This window comes from Hesperophylax consimilis, chromosome 19 (assembly GCF_061612785.1).
Source record: "Hesperophylax consimilis isolate HC1 chromosome 19, BYU_Hcon_1.0, whole genome shotgun sequence".
Classification (NCBI taxonomy): domain Eukaryota; kingdom Metazoa; phylum Arthropoda; class Insecta; order Trichoptera; family Limnephilidae; genus Hesperophylax; species Hesperophylax consimilis.
This window is the reverse complement of record NC_142854.1, coordinates 14933338-14954514: the sequence shown is the minus strand read 5'-3', so window position 1 is coordinate 14954514 and position 21177 is coordinate 14933338. Positions and strand designations below refer to the sequence as shown.

General features: G+C 33.8%; 1 protein-coding gene across 8 annotated transcripts in view; it reads left to right on the top strand.

The window, feature by feature from the left end:
- sws (patatin like phospholipase domain containing sws) overlaps positions 1-21177 on the top strand; it is a 118268-nt gene that overhangs the window by 69937 nt on the left and 27154 nt on the right. For all 8 annotated transcript variants that reach the window (XM_089643329.1, XM_089643328.1, XM_089643331.1 and 5 more), the window contains 10 exons: positions 145-244; positions 583-738; positions 1915-2071; positions 3559-3720; positions 4246-4364; positions 4660-4773; positions 5891-6073; positions 6652-6807; positions 8256-8375; positions 8971-9157. In XM_089643329.1, the coding sequence (XP_089499455.1) occupies positions 145-244; positions 583-738; positions 1915-2071; positions 3559-3720; positions 4246-4364; positions 4660-4773; positions 5891-6073; positions 6652-6807; positions 8256-8375; positions 8971-9157 (1454 nt within the window). The remainder of the gene's footprint in view (positions 1-144; positions 245-582; positions 739-1914; positions 2072-3558; positions 3721-4245; positions 4365-4659; positions 4774-5890; positions 6074-6651; positions 6808-8255; positions 8376-8970; positions 9158-21177) is intronic.

Here is a 21177-nt window from a genome sequence, read left to right as displayed (position 1 = left end):
GAATTGTTCAAATTCTCTAAAACAACCCGTCCTAAATATATTACAATCTGAGGTTTTACTCAATAAGTTATTCCACAATAAAAAAAATATTGAATACATCTTATTTTAATGTAAATATGTTATGTTTGTTTATTTTGTTTTCAGTATTATGAGAGAGCGGCCAAAAATAGTCCTGCATATTGCCCACACAGTCATCAAAAGGCTATCACCATTTGTGAGGCAGGTCGATTTCGCTTTGGATTGGGTGAGTTCCTTTTCATTTTACATATTCGTTACCGGTGAGGCCGATCCGTCAATTTCAGGTATTCAAATAACTCGCCTAAAAGTTGAGTTACCGGTGCGACCGATCTGTCAATTTCAGGTATTCAAATAACTCGCCTAAAAGTTGAGTTACCGGTGCGACCGATCTGTCAATTTCAGGTATTCAAATAACTCGCCTAAAAGTTGAGTTACCGGTGCGACCGATCTGTCAATTTCAGGTATTCAAATAACTCGCCTAAAAGTTGAATTACCGGTGCGGCCGATCTGTCAATTTCAGGTATTCAAATAACTCGCCTCTTACTACTTAATGTATGTTTGCAGGTATTCTTGGAGTCGGGCCGAGCAGTTTACCGACAGGACGATGACTCGGATTCAACCTTCATAGTGCTGAGCGGCCGCCTCAGGTCCGTCATCACCCACCCCAACGGCAAGAAGGAGCTGGTGGGAGAGTACGGCAAGGGAGATCTGGTCGGCATTGTAAGTGTACATGCAAATTAATTTTTACGTATCAATCAATATTTGCTTAGATAAACCACAGACCAAAGAAAAGAGGACTGCCCATAAGGGTGATGGGAAGAAACCAATATCAGACGATAAAAGTTTGGCTTAAAATCGAATAGTTTGTTGCATTGTTTCTGTACCTCAGAAGTCAAAGGTTGTCACATTTTTGAAGTGAAACTTCTTTAGGCGCGTAATTCGGGGACGGAGTAAAACCGAGTCAGGATCGACACGAAAATGCGGGTACCCCCACCACCGCTCACCGTTCACTGTCCCTCTCTCACCATATGCGCTTGTTGAGGTGGGGGAGCCGCTCACGAACGTTCTCTCCCGACACGGGACAACAATCGATGCAGTTTTTGCACGATTCATTAAGGATTTAAGTGCTCATGTATATATCTCGCACTTTAGTTACCATAACCCAATTATCACGACATTAGGAAATGATATTCATGAAATTGACAATGAAAATGGCACATGATTGGTAAATTGTCATTGTAATTTCTTTGTAATTTTTAATTGTAATATTGTTATTTATGTAATATTGTATACTTGTGAATAAATTGAAAATTTTTGGAACTATACATTAATCATCTATAAGAAAATATTAGAAAAAGCAAATCCATGCTTCGTCGTTGAATTATTTAACCTCTAATTTTCAAACTAACCTAAGAGAGAAAATAGAGATGATGAAATGAAAATAGAGAGAGAGGAATACTAGAAGTTTCACTTCTGTCTTGCGTAGGCTTGACACACCCACTTTTTTTTTAAATTGTTGAGGAGAGAGGGAATAATAAAAATTTTCCTTTGAACATTGTGGGGATATTTTTTATGTTGATCTAACTTAGTTTCACATTGTCGTAGGACAATCTTCTTTAACCTCTGTGTAGATACTGAAAAAACTGAAAAGGTCTCATATATAACTAATTTTCACAAAAAAATAGTCAAATGCGACCTTCGTTCAATATTTGTTCTTTATTCTGACTTTTGACGTGACCCAGAGAAGTATGTATTCGATTAATCTGATCGTACCACCCTCAGGCTTCCCCAATTTCTTTTACCATTCACATTCTCGTCACATATTCTCCTTGCACTCAGCTTTACGAATGTCGAGGACTGTATATTTAAACGTGAAATATTTGTGTATTATTTCAGGTGGAGATGGTGACTCAGACCAAGCGCAGTACCACCGTCATGGCGGTGAGGGACTCGGAACTGGCCAAACTGCCCGAGGGGCTCTTCAACGCCATCAAACTCCGCTTCCCCGTGGTGGTCACGCGGCTCATCAACCTGCTGGGGCACAGGATCCTGGGTGAGACTCACTAAACACAGATATTAGTAGCACATAAGCTGCTCAACGGACACATTTGTAATCCTGGTGTTCTGGAGCGCATTACGTTCTATGTCCCCGATAACTTCACCGGAGCTACGCAGCACAGGCTTTTTATTTTTCCAAGAGGCAGGACCAATCTACCAATGAGCATGCCTCTGAGGAGAATGACTACTTTATACCAACTTGCTTCAGAGATAGACATGTTATAGTCAAACCTCAGTAAATTCAAGAATATTTTTTAAGTATGTTTTATTTAACACAGTGCTGCATCGCAACTGGTATAATAAATGTATATAATTGATTAACCTCTCAGAAAAGGACTTTTATTTACTTTGTGTCCCTTTGCGAACTGTCAAAACGCGAAAATTTTTGTGTTATTCACGAGTTTTGTTAAAAGCTTCATAACTCACGTTTTGGGAAACGTAGCCTCATTCTAAAAAATGTTTTGGAAAGATTATGAAATTCACTATCGTATTGTTTTGTTATACGTAAATATTTGCGTTTCTAAATATACATTTTCTGAAAACGTCAAAAATATGTAAAAATCGCTGACCATTATTTCAAAGCTGTGAAAAATGTACTATTTTCTGAGTATCATAAAGAAATAACACTTTATATATTGAAGAAATATAATTAAAAACTATTAGTCACCTCAAAATATTAACCGTCCAAACTAAAATATTTTTAATAAATTATTTAAAAACGCAATAAATTATGAACGAACAAGATGACAAGTCCAATCGACTTAGATAATGCACCTCGAAATTCCATAGATATTCTCGAATGCAGACGCGTAGCGTTATTCATTATCGATACTCTGTTTTTTAAATCATGGCAATCCGTATACTAGTGATGGAAATAAATCGATTTTTGTAAAATCTCGCGCGTTTACGTGAAAAGACGTACTAATGTCTTGACCGCTATTATCATATTTACGTCTTTTGACGTTCTAATGTTCCGAGTGGTTAATGCACTTGCAGGTATATTATTAATTGTAAATATTGTGAAATGTTATTTGAATCACTGTTTTTTACAAATAAACAATAAATAAATGTCCATTGATGAAATCCACCAGTTTAGATGATATACACCGGTTTTGATGAAAATTACCCGTTTTGATGAAACCTAGTAGTTTTATGAAATCTACTAGTTTTGATGAAATCTACTAGTTTTGATGAAATCTACCAGTTTTAATGAAATCTGCCATTTTTGATGTAATCTACTAGTTTGATGAAATCTGTCAGTTTTGATGTAATCTACTAGTTTGATGAAATCTGTCAATTTTGATGTAATCTACTAGTTTGATGAAATCTGTCAGTTTTGATGTAATCTACTAGTTTGATGAAATCTGTCAGTTTGGATGTACTCCATGGCGGATAAAAATGGAGACAGTTTTTTATAGTGAGTCTCAGAAGCTCTGTTTATTGAGGTATTGCCGCATGTAATATTATTATTTGTTTACCCAGGTTCGTGGCAGAAGCCCAGCCACACCATCGGGCGACCTAACGCCGCCGTGGACGCTCGGCCGACGCAACTCAACTTCTCCACTGTCGCCATTGTACCCGTCAGCGACGATGTGCCGCTCACTGCATTCACATATGAGCTGTATCACTCACTTTGCGCCATAGGTAAGACAGCACGCAAGTCTTATATTATGCCAACAACACTGAAACAACTACTACATATATCTACAACTATTTACAAAAAAATTGTCATAGCCTGAATAAAAACGAACATTGTATTCAAAACATTATAATATAAAACCAAACATAACCCCAGTCATAATTAAACATATTATTTACTTGACAGTCCTTTTTCTTTCCATACAATATATGTTCCTATTAAATAACTTACACGGAATTATCTATAATTAGTGATTCTGTGAACAGTATCCAAAAAAGATTGTTTCTAATGTTCTCTCATTTAATCAATACCAAAATTTTCTCTGAAATCGTAAGATTTGTGAGAAGATAAACTGCTCCCTAGCGTCGTACGGAATGTGCGGCAGGCGTTGTAATTCACCAACGAACGTTCATCTCCACACCTTATCTTGCTTGCGGTCTAGCTATAGTTATACTTGACTTTGATGTTAAAACTAATGATATTTGATTTTAAAGTCTAAAGCTAGCTAACATGTTTTGTTCTTTTTTCAGGACCCACGTTACGTTTGACCTCCGATGTAATCAGAAAAACTCTGGGCATCAGTATCATGGACCCCAATAATGAGTACCGACTCAGTTCCTGGTTAGCTCAACAAGAGGACACTCATAAGGTAAAATCGTAAATGATGCGACCCTTTTTTTTTTGATTTTTCTGTTGATTTTTATGTTTAAATTTCTTATTTATATTTTTGATAAAAATACCTTATTACTAACATTGGGTTATTTACATTTGCATATGTGTAGTGTATATTTGAACCGTTTTACTTAAAATGCACTTTTTTGAATAGTGACTACATATATGTGCTCTACTAAACTAACATACTAAAATAATTTTTATTAATTTGGAAAATGATGAAAAGAAAATCTTGTTGGCAGCTAAACTAATGGTGTTTGGTTGTTTTCCAGGTGGCGCTCTACCAGTGCGATCCGGGCTTCACCCAATGGACGCAGAGGTGTGTGAGGCAGGCCGACTGTATCCTGATTGTCGGACTAGGCTACAAGCAACCTAGCATTGGAAAGGTATGTGCTTGTAATGGTTGTTGTTGTTTTTATTTTATTTCTATGTCATCTTTGGGGATGCTGTCTGGGGGATTTGAGGAGAATAAGGTATGAATATGAAGAGACCCATGTTGTCGGAGGGAGGAAACACTGGTGTCAGCAAATCTTTCCACAGCCGAGCTTAAGAACGAAAATCGGAAATAATTTACCAAAATTTTCACTCAGAAAATAAGTTTAAAATAGCTTCATAGCTAAGGCTTCTCCCCTCCTCTATCTTTTTTCCTCCTTCTGACTTCTGACAGCCTCCGTGGTTGAATATGATCCTTGGCTATCTGGAGATAATGGATATATATCCAGGATAATGGAGATAGCCTGGATGGTTGTAGGTTCAAATCACGGTGCGCAAGTAAATTTTATTGGATTAATTTACGTTTAATGACTAGATTTAAATAGTCAGGTATTTAGCCTCCTTCCTGTTCCTCATCACCTTCCCCTCTCACTGGCTCCAGGCGGTTGGGGGCAGTTGGGATTCTTGTGCAGTACTCACGTAAAAAAAGATCTATCTGTGTCCTGGTGTGATTTTATTTTTTAAACAAATTACAGTTTTATTTTAAGATTGGTGAAATTTTGCACACTTGATCTTCGAACCAAGAGAAAGGTCACTGTCAAAAAAACCACCCCTTTTTCCCAGCCCTTAATCCTTCAGGCTAATTTGTTGGCTTTTGGGAACAACTCCTGTGGTCTCGCAGAAATCGTTATGTCTTCTTTACTGTAATGGTGAGAAATATGATCTAAACAATGTTAGAAAGAGAAAAAACCACGATTTATATTCAAATGTTAAAGTAATCCGCAGAAAAATTTAAATGTGCACCTTTATGAAGCCAAAGGTTCCGACGGCAATTTGGAAAAACCTTTCGCGAAAGAGAAAAAACCACGCTTTATATTCAAATGTAAAAGTAATCTGCAGAAAAATTTAAATGTGCACCTTTATGAAGCCAAAAGTTCCGACGGCAATTTGGAAAAACCTTTCGCTGACAGAATATGGCTGAGGCCCGATGGGTTGATACTTATTGATGAAATTTTGAAATTCAATTGTTGACATACACAGATAAAAATGATGAATCCCTTTGTCTTCCAGATTGAAAAAGAAATAGAGCGGCTGGCCATCCGCACGCAGAAGGAGCTGGTGCTCCTTCACCGCGAGGAGGGTCCTCGTCCCCGCGGCACTGTGGACTGGCTCAACATGCGCGCCTGGGTCTCCTCACACCACCACATCCTGTGCCAGAATAGGATGTTCACAAGAAAGAGCCAGTACAGAATAGTACGTATACACTCTACTAATCTTTTCTGAACTGTTTGTCTATTTTATTATAAATGTAAGGTGACGCGGTTTCTTGCGTCCCTCATGGGACAGAGAAAAGAAATGGTTCCTCTCTCTGCCGAATGAAAACCTGTGATACAGGATTGTAATGCTCCACACCAAAGACATAGATCACACAATGTATTGTAAACGTCGAATTATTTGTGTTAAAAATGTCGAAATTTTAATTTGTTTGAGTGCGGTAACATTGAAATAGGTCCTTATGCCTAGGACGCCAAATGGTTCTCTTATGTTGACTAGACTCGCAACAGTCGAGCTTCGAATTTACAATTTAAAGAAAGAAACATAGGTCACATATCCTTCTTTGATCCCCAAGTGCATGTATTTTTAAGGTATTTAATAAAGAAGTGTAGTTTATTTGTTCCAAAGTAAAATTTAATTTAATAAAATGTGGAAACTTTTGCTGAAATCTTACGACATTTTTGATGTGAATTTTATGGTGAGATGCCCGAATTGAAGTGACGGAGTTATACTCTATTTGGCTATAAACTAATGAGAAAAATACAATTTTCTTCCAGTGTGAGCTCTACAATAAGGTGCTGATGTCGGAGCCGTCCGTCCACTCGGACTTCTCCCGCCTGGCGCGCTGGCTCACCGGCACTTCCGTGGGGCTCGTGCTCGGGGGGGGTGGCGCCCGGGGGGCAGCGCACGTCGGCATGATCAAGGCCATCCTGGTTAGTGGGCTCTTTACTACTTCACTAAGTGTTCACTTGTGTTCAAGAGCAGTACCGTAACAGTACTGGGTTTACCCAACCCGGGTCGATCGTAACCCACTATCGGGTTCTTTTAATCATTGACAAAATGCCGTGGATAGATCGATGTGTTGCCGTCGTGTTGACATATAGATGTATAAATTGTGAAGACCGGGCATCTCGAGTCTCGTTCTCGCGACACAGAAATAGAGATGGTTATCTGTAATGGACTGTCACTAAACTTCCAGGCCGGAATCGCAATGAAAGCTTATTTCATCTCTATTTCTTTGTCACGAAAATGAGATTCGAGACACCCGGTCTACCAAATTTATATATCTATAGTCGCTAGTACGCCCATCATTGTGTTGACTGAGCTGACAGCTCGTGATCAAAGGATTGAATCTTTTTTGAAAAAGTGACCCGATCGATTATTGGTGGTTCGTGAATGGGTCAAAATGAGCGGGTCGATCACAATACTACCAGGACTATTTTCAACGCCCAAAGCTGTTGACGAATATTTGCATCAATTTTTGGATATAATAAAATTGATATTTATTATTTTAGCAGATAGTATTGATGTTGTTGCAGCTAGAAACAATAAAATATTTTGAATTCATTTTACCTATGAAATTTAAAAATTTCATTTAAAAAATTGCTTTTTTTATATCCGATCACTTGGAAAATTTCTCAAGTGAGTTTCACTGAATACGACTTTATGGATTTTCGTATCCGATACGGTCGATATGTAGCACCTAACGTCGAGCGTATATACCCTTAAGCAAAGTATAGCTGTTGTAGTTATAAATAATAGTCTCAACATTTGGAACTCTCTGACTATTTTTATTAATGTTCGCGTCAAATTTTATTTATTTATTTTTTTTATTTATTTTTTTTATATATTCAATAATATTGTTATTGGGTTTATAAAAACAGTTTATTTTTAAACAAGTTTTAAAAATAAACTGTTTTTATAAACCCAATAACAATATTATTGAATATATAAAAAATTAAAATTAAAATGGAGTTCTACAAGTTCAAACTTAATAACAATAAATAAGTCAAAAATTATATTCGTTGGTTAACAACATTTTTTCGAATCGTCCTCAACGTCCAATTTTACTTGATACCTACTGAAGGATATTTAATCTGTAAGGGCCAACAAGAAACTTAATACTTAATAACGACAAGAAATAAAATGTAATGTTTGTTAAAGCCAACACAAGTGACATTTTTATTTTTATCTAACTAACCTAGTACAGGTAATATGCAAATGCAAGGGTTAAAATGCTAACTGTAAATTTTATTGTGCTTCATTTCTTAGTGAATTAGGACAGGGCCCAGATGAGATCCCTTGTGAAAACTGATTTCAAATTCAGCATTTTTATTATGATTGTGTAATAGTGTTAACATTTAGTTAATTATCAATTCAGGAGGCGGGCATTCCCATAGACATGGTGGGGGGAGTGAGCATCGGAGCATTCATGGGGGCGCTATGGTGCAGTGAGAAGAATATTACCTCGGTGACGCAGAAAGCCAGGGAGTGGTCAAAGGTAAGAAGGCAACTATGTATATACCAGCGTAGAGACCCATTAAAAATCACAGGATACTCTGAATTCTTGACAAATCCGTTCCATTTTGAAAATATCCGTTAAACTAATTTTCTGTTTTAATATTATGCCTATTATAGGAAGGTACTTTATCACTTGTCGGAATTCTTCGCTCAATCATTTTGAAAATGACAGTTAAAGCAAATCAAATTCGAGTTTTAGAGTTCATTGTTCTAGAATTACATAAGACAAACACACAATTGAAATTAGCATTTTTGATTTTTAATAATTTTATTTATTTTTACAAGCATCAGTCTGAAAGAGTGAGATAGATGACACAAGGGTGTGAATGTGTGTGCTCGAAAATTTCAAAGACGAATAACTTGACAATATTTGAAACACCCCTATAGCAATTAATATAGTTTGACCAAAAACAAAAGATTGTTCAATAGCTCCGTCCGGAATGAAGTGCAGTGCAAGAGGCGAGTGTGGCGTGGTAAGAACTACTATTAAATCCTTTCTGCGCACAAAAGACAAGCACCTGCCCTTACCTTATTTTGCTTGTGATCTTGCTATTATTTTTTGATGTCCTCTGTAGAAAATGACCCAGTGGAGTCGCCAGCTTCTGGACCTGACGTATCCCGCCACCTCCATGTTCACGGGCCGCCACTTCAATATGACGATTCGCACCACGTTCGAGGATACGCACATCGAGGACCTGTGGCTGCCCTACTTCACCGTGACCACTGACATCTCCGCCAGCTGCATGCGCATCCACCGACACGGTACGTGATGCAATTCCCTTATAATATCAGATGAAAGAGTTTGTTTGTTCGTAAAGAGTCTTTTTACAGCTCCATGACAAAACAGAACATTGAAGAAAAGTGAAGGAAAAAAACCTAACCTAAATTAACCTGACCTATTATTTTATCATGTTCTGTTTTGTGATTGTTATTTTTTTTATCCTTTCATTTTGCATTGATAATTTTGTCATCATCAAATCTCTGATATCTTAAATCTCTTCACTGAAAATTACGTATTAACCAATGTCTTCCCAAACTAGTTGATAACGCCCTCTAATACTTTCTGATATTATTATATTATTATTATTCCGAGTTATTTCATTATCTTCATAGACATCCAAATTGGTAGACTTGCCCTAACACGAAATCTGGGTATCATTTCGACGAGTTGAAGGCAAACCATGTGACCATTCTTTTGGCACCAGAAGGCTCTGAGAATGCTTTGAATAAACTTTGACATCAGTCATAGATTGACCGCCGAAAATGAATTAACCAGACCTGTGCAGAAAAGTAAAGTTCGCTAATGTGAGAGAAATGTTTGCAGCGCAGTACATTGTGGGACTTTTCTGTGCAGGATGTGAATGTTCATTTTTAAACTAATCACCTGGCGTAGTGACGCTAAAGTGTGGTAAACACATTTGTAAAAGTTCTAATTTGCACGCCATTGTAAAAAGGATTAGTAATTCGTAAGCAGATTTTATTTTCGAGTACTGATTAGTGATTTACAATGCGGGTTACCTGTATACTATCAGCTTTATTTATTGACAAATTACAGAAAGGGAGACGGTCTCCCGCTCTCCTCGCACTTGGTTTGTTCCCCTTTCCCTGATTGGCTGGTTTATCAATTTGAATGTCTATGATTTCTCTCTTTTTAAACTATGGATCTATTTAATTTGTTTGAAAATTTGGCATAACATCTATCTATCCTCTGGTGATTTTTGTCTATGGGTGGAAAAAAATTGTGTTTGTCCGCTTATTTTTTGTGGGATGCGTGCTTATAATGGTAGTGTCCAAAAAAAAAATCACATTTACTAAAAATTTCTGTTTTATCTGTCCATTTTTATTTACTTACACCCCTAGATGTTTATTTAGTTTAAATGTTATTTTTAAAGACATCAAAACCTATTCCTAAATAATATGGTATCTTTATTTTAATTATTTTTTTATCTGCATTTAATCAATGTCTAAGTGTTGCATTCTCAAAATTTTAAAATACTTATTTTTCGAAAATTTTCATTTTTCATTATTTCTTGTCTATTATGGTCATTTCACGAAAAAAAAAAAAAAATTATATCGGCGATAAAATATTTTGATATTTTGAAATAATTTAGTTATTATGGTGTGTGGGGTATTCGTGCGTGGTAACTTTTACATTTAAAATAAAATAATTATAACAAATAATAATGTGATTGATGTCTTTGATAAATTTATCTATTAGGCTTCGTAATCGTGAACTAATTTCTATTAAAAAATTCACCCTAAAAAAATATTATAACTTATTTTCTTTTCTTGTGTTTTATATCTTTATAAAATATATAGGTATATATCTATACACACATTTTAATTTTCTTTAAATCATTCATTTTGGGAGGGGAGCACATACTCATATGGTGCACTCCTTTAATTTCAACTGTTTATGGTGGAAGAATATTTCTTTTTTTTGTTATTTTTGGTGTTTCCAGCGCTGTGACTTTTGGTTTGTCATGTCAATTTCAAAAGCGACAACATTTTCACACATTTTTACCTCTGGCTAGAAAGTCTAAACAACTTTATAGCCACAAATTAAATTTTTTAAATTGATGTGAAATCATTCGAATGAAACTTTTATTTTCAAAAATAGAATGCGTATCGCTTGTGATTGGTTTTTTACTTCAACAAAAATGGTGACACATATTTTTAGCTGGTCAAATTTTGATGTGTGTATATTAAATTCTAAAGTTACCGAGTTGTATAATATATCACTAACACGTTAAATACATTATTTTTATCTTCTATTTACGGCATGCAATATAAAACTCAAAGAAATGAGAAAGGAGTTTGTAAGGTGATTTAACATTACATTGTATTATATCTATTCAATTTATTTTTATTATAATATATTAAACTGTTCAAAAGTCGTTTTAAAATGTTCACTTTGCTTTTACTGCTTTAATACACTGAACGTCAATGCATTGCTTTTCTCTTGCATTTTATTAGATACGTTGATTGTACAGTTCATTAGTCAGACATCTCCAAATATTGAGAAAGCAATATTCTAATAGTGACCATAAATCAAATGTTATTACTGCGGGCCTGCGTTTTACCAAGTCATTTTGTACCATAAAATAACACGCAAAGGCGTGTGGTCTGGTACCATTCGAGGGCTCAATGTCAAACAACGTTATCTACAAAAAACATGCAAGCAATTCTAGTGCTTAAAAAGTCAAGCAACGTTACCTACAAAAAAATATCAATAATTCGAGGCTTAACCTCTCAGAAAAGGACTTTTTATTTACTTTGTGTTCCTTTGCGAACTGTCAAAACGCGAAAATTTTTGTGTTATTCACGAGTTTTGTTAAAAGCTTCATAACTCACGTTTTGGGAAACGTAGCCTCATTCTAAAAAATGTTTTGGAAAGATTATGAAATTCACTATCGTATTGTTTTGTTATACGTAAATATTTGCGTTTCTAAATATACATTTTCTGAAAACGTCAAAAATATGTAAAAATCGCTGACCATTATTTCAAAGCTGTGAAAAATGTACTTTTTTCTGAGTATCATAAAGAAATAACACTTTATATATTGAAGAAATATAATTAAAAACTATTAGTCACCTCAAAATATTAACCGTCCAAACTAAAATATTTTTAATAAATTATTTAAAAACGCAATAAATTATGAACGAACAAGATGACAAATCCAATCGACTTAGATAATGCACCTCTAAATTCCATAGATATTCTTGAATGCAGACGCGTAGCGTTATTCATTATCGATACTCTGTTTTTTAAATCATGGCAATCCGTATACTAGTGATGGAAATAAATCGATTTTTGTAAAATCTCGCGCGTTTACGTGAAAAGACGTACTAATGTCTTGACCACTATTATCATATTTACGTCTTTTGACGTTCTAATGTTCCGAGTGGTTAAAATCAAACATAAAAATATCTACATAAAACAAACGATACGCGAAAGTAACGGCATTATCGAAATAATTTTTTTTTTGTGCAGATCCATTCAAATTACGCACCATATATATCCTTCTACATTCACAGAAAAAACAGTTTTAAAATCTCAACCGCACATCAGTACAAGGCCTATGTTGACAGCCGGTGGTGCGCTATCAAGACAAGTCGGCCTTACGTTTTGTGCAATCGGCACTTGGTATATTTTTTATTATTTGGCGATAAAGTTATATTTTTGCACTGTGCTATTTATTATTGTGTTGTAACTAACTGGAGTAAAGTTTTGTTAATATATTGATTTATGGAAAAATGGCATTATTTATTTTTTCTTTTACGTGTTTCTATAACGTGATATCTGTTATTTTAAATACCTTATCTATAAATAAAAATGTTATTGTTCGTTTGTTTAAAATCTTTAATCTCCGAAAGTTCTTCACAGATTGCTTTGGAATTTTGATACAACTTTGCATTCGAATACGCTTACGTTTTTATATACCTATATTATATAGATGTCACCTGTGACAGGTAAAAACATGCTGTTTTGAAAAACAGCATAATGCTTATAAAATGTTCGTAAACACGCTTTTTTAAAAGTACAGCGCCATCTGTTGGACGTAAAAGCAACATGTGTTTTTGTTTTTCTATTGACACAGGCAGACTGTACCACAGTAATGCGTGGAGGGGTACAGCTAGTTTCAATGTGTATATGGTCACTGCAGTCAAATGAAATCTTTAACAGCCAATATCTCACGACGCACTTTTCATATGACAATGTTTTTCCTCTTAAGGGCTCAATAATTATTAGTATGTTTTTTTTTTTTTGTATGTAACGTTGTTTGACATTAAGCCCTCAAATCAATAGCGAGATATTTCAAAACCCCGACAACATGAAGATTTTTTAAAATTTTCTCTATTTATCTGCGTTGTAAATTATTTAGATGAGTGTTGAACCAGATAGAAACTACCACTTTCGCGTACAACTGCATATGTATTATTATTTAACTCAAATTTCGCATTTTTGGTTTTGTCTGACTAATGAAATGGACGATCGATACACTGCAAATCAATTTATTTATAGTCATTGAACATTCTGTGAAATTAACTTACTAAAAATTATACAAATTTGAGACTTGTTTATGAAACATAATTAAGCCAAAATATTGTATATAATACATACTTATTTGTGAGTAAAAAGTCAGTTTTGATTCCTGGCTAACTTATTATATATATTTTTTCATTTTAGTAAAAATCTGTCAAAGTCAATGTCGTGATCTACTTTTTCATAAACTGCACGTTATTATATTATTTAGAAGGAAATTTACATAGATAATTACTTTGTTTGTATGAACATGATTTGGGAATATCTATTCAGAAATCACATAACTCGGGCCCTAGCACAGTCAAATCGATTTCGATATTGGATCGATAGGCTTAACTGATAACAATTTTATATCCATTTCCCGAGCATGGTTGTGCTGTTAGGCGTGTCGATAGCCAAGCCAATATTGACAATGAAATGAATAAGAAATCGTATTTCGAATCCAAGTACTCATTATCATTGGCTGTCCGCATTTACTTTTTGTCACTAAAAAGGGTGTTAATTGGTCAGTGAGATCTTTAGCGATATTCTGAATTTCGTTTCTCCAAGCTCGAATGTATTCAATTTTTTTTTTTTTTTTTTTAATTGCCGGCAACCCGGGCGTTTATTGTAATAACATGATCAATATTACAAACATAAAAGTAACCCGCCTCACTAGAAGATTTCTCAATTGATCGCATTTAAAACAACTTCCAATTCTATGAGCTTCTTTAGTCTGCCTCTGTACATTAATAAGCTAGTAATTTTTATTTAATTTAGGTCTCATCGCTAAAGGCCTTGAGTGATGGCTGCCTAAATTAAGTTAAACGATTTTTTAGAATTTATTTCTAAATTCCTGCAAATGTGAGATTAACGTTGAAATATATATGGATTAAACAACAGTAATCAGTTTATAATGTTTTCCATATTAATACTCATAGGTACGACCTTTTGAATGATCGCGGTTGAATCCGAAACCGAATGTCTATTTGCTATCGGAATCAATTGCTGACCATGCTAACCTAACCTAACTCCGCACAAAAGAATGCATGATGGATTTAGTCAATATCGTGTTGATGTAGGGTTTTATCGATGGACCGTGCACTCTGATGTAAACGCAGTTTACACGGACACAAAGGCTGTCAAACAACTGTCCTGAAACCATTTGACTTGTTCATATAAACAAAGTTAACTCACAAAATTTAATTAATTAAATGTCGAAGTTTTTATTAAATTAATTAAATGTCGAAATTAATTAAATGTTGAAATTTATATTAAATTAATTAAATGTTGAAATTTATATTAAATTAATTAAATGTTGATATTTATATTAAATTAATTAAATGTTGAAATTTATATTAAATTAATTAAATGTTGAAATTTTTATTAAATTAATTAAATGTTGATATTTATATTAAATTGATTAAATGTTTAAATTTATATTGAATTGATTAAATGTTGATATTTATATTAAATTGATTAAATGTTTAAATTTATATTAAATTTCCAAATTATTCAATATTGTTTTACGCCGCTTCATATTTTTTGTTGTTAAAAATTCTGACGCAGATGAAGTTCACTAAATGTATATCTATCAGTTTTGCACGCATTTTAAATAAATAATTTATTTTTTACAAGCATGCTTTCTGTGTTTGCTTTTGAAGTCTTTGTAATATGCTTGCCTTTGTTTATGTATGTGATATCTATTCTTGACACTAATGGGCGTTTTACACTATGCTTTTTTTCATATTGATCCCCATACGGAAACATATCGGGACCCATATGAAAAATCTTTGCTTTACATAATCATTATTTTCATACTTATGATTTCATACAAATAGTTGCCGTTAAGAGAAGAAATTTTATGTTGGGACGTTACTAAATCATCAAAAAATGGCAACACCTTGAACATAACAATAGATCACACGAAAGCATCTGTCATTTGCTTTTGCCATTGCCGTCAACAAATCATCAAAAATACATGCAAAATTCACAGAACTGAACAATTAAAACACATTCACAATCAGTAATAAATACATATTATGTATAGTATTTTTTTCATCAATATTTTCCCCTCAGGCTAATTTGTTCGCTTCTGGTCTCATTGAAATCGTTTTGTCTCCCTCACTGTCATGGTTAGAAATATGATCTAAATGTTGTTAGAAAGAGAAAACACCACACTTTATATTCAAATCTAGAAGATAACCACAGAAGAATTCAAATGTACACCTCTATGAAATCAAAGGTTCCGTCCGCAATTTGACAAAATTTATGAAACTTGTTTAATATTTTACTAATTATTTTTATATGAAATGAAAAAAAATGAGGTTACAATAATGTTTAAAATACATTTGTCCTACAAAATGTGTGTTTTTTCATTATGAGTAATTTAAGTTCAGCGTTTAGATGAAAAACTTAAGTAGAACCATTTAATTTTTTTTTAAATATTTACATTAAAAATTTAAATCAAAAATAATATGTTTATTTCTAATAATAATGTTTGAAAGCGTATTTCATTACCTTTCAAAAACAGTTTTTTGTTTTCGGATTCGATTATTCCATTTACTTGGATGTTATTGCAATACTCCGACCTTCTGAAAATACTCTAGAGATCTGATATGAAATTAAATAAACATGCAACATTTCCACATAATATAGTTATGTAAATCAATGAAAAACGACAGATGTCAAATAATGTCCGCCGTCTTAAATTGTATGAAAATCGGTACCAAAATAGAACGCATAATTTTTTTCATCCCGAAAAGATAACTCAAGGAAACTGGATGAAAAAAAAGCATAAGTGTAAGACGTCCATTAGTTTTGTTGCAAATGATTTTATGTGCTCTTTTATTCTTAATTACACCCAAATCCTCATTTTCTTTTAGTAATTCACCATTCCAATTGTCGACGGAAGTGAGGTTAGCAGTTCGTAATGGATTTTTTTAAACAAAGTCTGATTTGTATGAATGGCATTTCAATATGGAATTGAAAGAGAAGAAACAGAAGTAGACTGAGATCTCTGAGGCCTATGTACAACTGTATTACGGATCTGAAATAATGCAAGACGTATATAAGCGTGATGAATGAGATTAAGAAAGAGACGTTTGAAAGTTTGGTGCATGTTGGGTGAATGGACGAAGAAAAGTGTGTCCAGGGAAAATAAGAAAATTAAGTGGAAGGGACAAGAAATCGGGGACCCCCCCAGGAAGACATGCCGTGGTCAAGTACTCAAATTAGAGCTGGGTCGATTAATTATTTTGCATAACCCGGGTCGATTACGACCCACTGATGAAGTGAGGGTCTAAAGTACTGCATCTGATAGTATTATTGTCCCAGCGTCTGGACGATGTAGGCCCTCTGATTGGTGAAATTAAAATTGTCTGTTTCGGGTAACTTGAATATTAAGACACGATTCCATACTAAAATAGGATCGCCTCATAATAATACGAGATTTCTTCAAAAGCATCGTTTCTGCTCATATAATTTTTGGATAATATCGAAGAAAATATGTTTTAGAAAGTTCATAATCCATTGGATTAATTACATTACAATGAAAATTCTCCACAGTTACGTGATTATGTTTGACGTTTATAAAAATTCACGCGTTTCTTCAAGATGGCCGACAGAGCGCACCTCTGGCGGTTTAAAAACAAACCAAATGCCTGGCGCGAATATTTAAATATGCAGCTCACAATACTTGACTACTTACCATTAACAAGCGTTTTAAAAGAAGATTTCTTCTGGAAGCTTATCACTTTGTAATGGCATTTTTCATTATTATTTATATTTTTTTTTCTTATTAATTATATCTGATTTTATATTGGCATGTTTTCTAATTTCTAAAATTTCAAAATTATTTATTTTTATCGAAATGAATTTTTATCGAAAGTGTGATCATTATTCAAAAGATTATTTGCAAACTCAGATTCACTATTTCCATTTATAGCCCTGCGATATTTTTTAGTTCTGACTTCAAAGTTACTATTGGTTCTACCTGTGTAAAAGAAATTACAATCATCTCAATTGAGTTTTTAAACTCCTGATTTTTTTGTTTGAATTTTGCTATCTTTATTATTAAGAATATATTTCTTCATTGTTATTAGTGTAAAACGCCAGTTGAATGGTACCAGGATTGTTAATATATATAATTTTAGAAGTATCGTTATACACAAACAGAATTCTACGCCATTGATTATTTCTATCTTTAGAAAGACCGTTTGAAGAGAATGTGTTTAATTTTTTTATTTAGTATTTCAACTATCAATTTATTAGAATAACCGTTATTAAATGCTATTTGTCTTATGAATATATTGTTTTATGGTTATATGCTATTTGTTTTTTCAGGTCTTAAAATACTTCACTATAAATAATTTTGAAATTTTAGAAATGAGGAAACATATTAATATAAAAGCAGATATAATTAACAAGAATTTTTTTATAAACTCCCTTTTAAATATTTTCCCACTCAACTGGTCTTTCCCGTCTAACGATATTGTAATTCCTAATTATTATAAACCCAGCCTACTCTTACCCCTCCCCCCTCCTTCCACTTCTTCTTTCCCAATTGCAATCTATATTTAATTTTTGACTTCGGTGTATACACAATAAAATGTAAACATTATATTTATTTATTTATTGGACAATTTGCATAGCGCCGCTTTTGTGAGATATCACCTCAGGGGCGCTATATTGTAATAATCTACCTTTATATATAGATTTTTACTCTCCTGATGAAGGTGTATATATAATCTAGCTTTAAACCTTATTAGATACAGTAACAGTTATAGGTAAAGAATTACCACCAGTTGGAGTAAAATTAACACCTTTTAATTAAACCGACTGTTAATGTCATCGCACAATTACCCTACTTTTATTCATAAAACTTTGTTAAAACTATCTTTAATTGTGACAAACTAAACGATATTGATTAAACTTATAGACATTGACGTTTGTAACACATATTTAAGCACTGCAAGTCTCCTATGAGCTAATTATATTAGGTACGATAAAAGTTAATATCAGTTGTAGACATGTAGTCAATAATAGTGTTTCATTTGAAATAATCCATCACAAATACGTAAAATTTCATTTATTCAAACAACTGTCATTCTTATTATGCGTAAATTTAGCATGTTATTATTAATTAACTCCTTCCTGTTCCGTGTTTTAACAATATATATACTCACCCTCTCTCTGTGAATGTTCTAATATCTATCTATTAAATGTAACTGTTGTTAATATCACTTAAAATGGGCGAAGCCCAACGAAGAGCCGCCCGCAGGGCCTAGCAGAAAAAAACCCGCGGAGCGGGTTTTTAACTGCTAGTTTGATGTAATATTAATTATCCTATAACTAAATTATACATAATATGCAAATGAAATCCTCAGCACGGGAGATCCCAGTGAGGATATCATTATATCTATTTGTTACACAAAAAAAAAGATAATAAAACACTTATTATTATTATTATTTGATGAAAAATTCCATGTATAGATCGATACATCACTGATGAAGTGAGGGTCTAAAGTACCGCATTTGATGAAAAATTCCATATATAGATCGATACATCACTGATGAAGTGAGGATCTAAAGTACTGCATTTGATGAAAAATTCCATATATAGATCGATACATCACTGATGAAGTGAGGATCTAAAGTACCGCATTTGATGAAAAATTTCATATATAGATCGATACATCACTGCCGGCCACCGGGTCCAAATCGAAACTACAAAAACTCAAACAGGGTCTTTCGTTTGACGCAGGTAGGGAGTAGGTAGGTAGACCTTTCGAAAGCACCAGTTCTTTGACAGGGTACTGCCGTATAATGCAGGTAGGTAGTAGGTAGGTAAGCCTTTCGAAAGTACCCGATCCTTGATAGGGTTCTTTCATTTGCCGTAGAGAAGGAGTAGGTAGGTAGACCATAGAGATATAAATTGTGTAGACCGGGCGTCTCGTTCTCGCGACACAGAAATCGAGATGGTTAATCTGATATGGACTCTCACTACGTTTCCAGGTTCCAATTACCGAAGACCGACATGGAGCCTATTCTTTAAACAGTTACTTTTGAAACCGGTTCCCAGTAATAGGAAGTTTTATCATTAATACTAATTGCTAACATGATCCGATGTGGGTACTAGCTCCAAACCTACCATGTCTATTTCTCTGTCGAGAATGAGATTCGAGACGCCCGGTCTACAAAATTTATACATTATGGTTGCTCGCAACGCCCATCAAGGATGCTGACGGCTCATCGATCAAATGATTGAGTCTTTTTTGAAAAAATAACTCGATCGATCGTTGGTGGTTCGTGATCAGGTTAAATTGATCGGGTAGTTCACGATCGACCCGGGACTAAATCAAATCAAATTGAGTTAGGTCAAGAATTGAAATAACAGAAGATTAGATGTATGAATGTTAGAAGAATTGAAATAATAGAAGAGTAGATGTATGAATTGTGTGGCATTCAATCCTCTAGTTCCTAAGTAGAAATGAGATATACGTTACTAATTTGAGACATATGATTATTTCAATAAATATATACGAAATTAAGTTTTAATTTGCAAAACTCGGAGAAATGCCACTCTGTTGGCAATCTGTCAAACTGCATCTTCGGTTAGCAAACTTTAATCGTGCTGTTTGGATTGCTTAACTTAAGTATCGGCAGAAGTTAAGTGCAGTTGCATTGGGAGGAGCATAATTAAGCATGATTGGGATCAATGGCGTCCGTTCTCTCTTCCTATCCTTGAATCAAACACCATAATGTTAGTCAACAAAAATATATTTTTCAAGCTGCATGTCAATGACAAAACTTAGCACAATAGGTACCTATATAATGTTGAATATTTACTAACATTTATGTTTTTGTTTTTATCCACAAATTGTTTATGTGAATAACACGTACACCCATACACCATAAATAATTATTCATTATTAATTTATTAATTCAATAATATACTTACTGGCCCTCTGCACAACCGACCTAATCCAAAAGATGTACAAATTCTAAGATTCAAACGAAAATCTAAGACATAAGCAGCAAAAATACTCGTATTCTATAGATTTCCATTTTTTTTTTTTTTTTAAACACTCCGTAATGAACAGTTTAACGCAGTCCGCTCTCCAAGATACAAGCTGAGAACAATGAAATTACAAACTTATAGACATGTTATTGTCTCACAAAATTAACATAAAATGTAGCAAGTAACAAACACACTTACTTTTCCAGTAAATTCTTAATTCAAATTGGTCATGTTTGACAAAGATAGACATTCAAAGAATATGTTTATATGAATGAAATAGATATGTGGCCGAGCAGCGTTTATGTACTTAAAAGTTGCGTCGAATACTGTATTCTGCATCACTGGTGTGATTGAGATGGTAATACACTTACTCTAAGAGGTGTACGGAACGCTGTATGAGATGACCTACTGCCACTAGGTTGTCCTTCTTATTCTTATGCGTTGCTAAGTTCACTATCTCACTTTCTCAATTGTATTATTTATAATAATTTTTAATTTTGGCTAGTATTTGTTGTGTTATAGAAACGGTTTCTCATCACACACGAGGGCGTTTTGGCAATTATTTATGCAATTTGGTTAAAGACAGCACACAACCTCATGCGTCGCGTGACAGTTTAATAAGAAATCGAAAAAGAAGGCATATATTATAATATCTTAAACTCAAACACAGAATTATTGGTTTTCAGAAAAATAACTGCAGAATATTTATTTAACATTTTAAACAAAATTTAATCA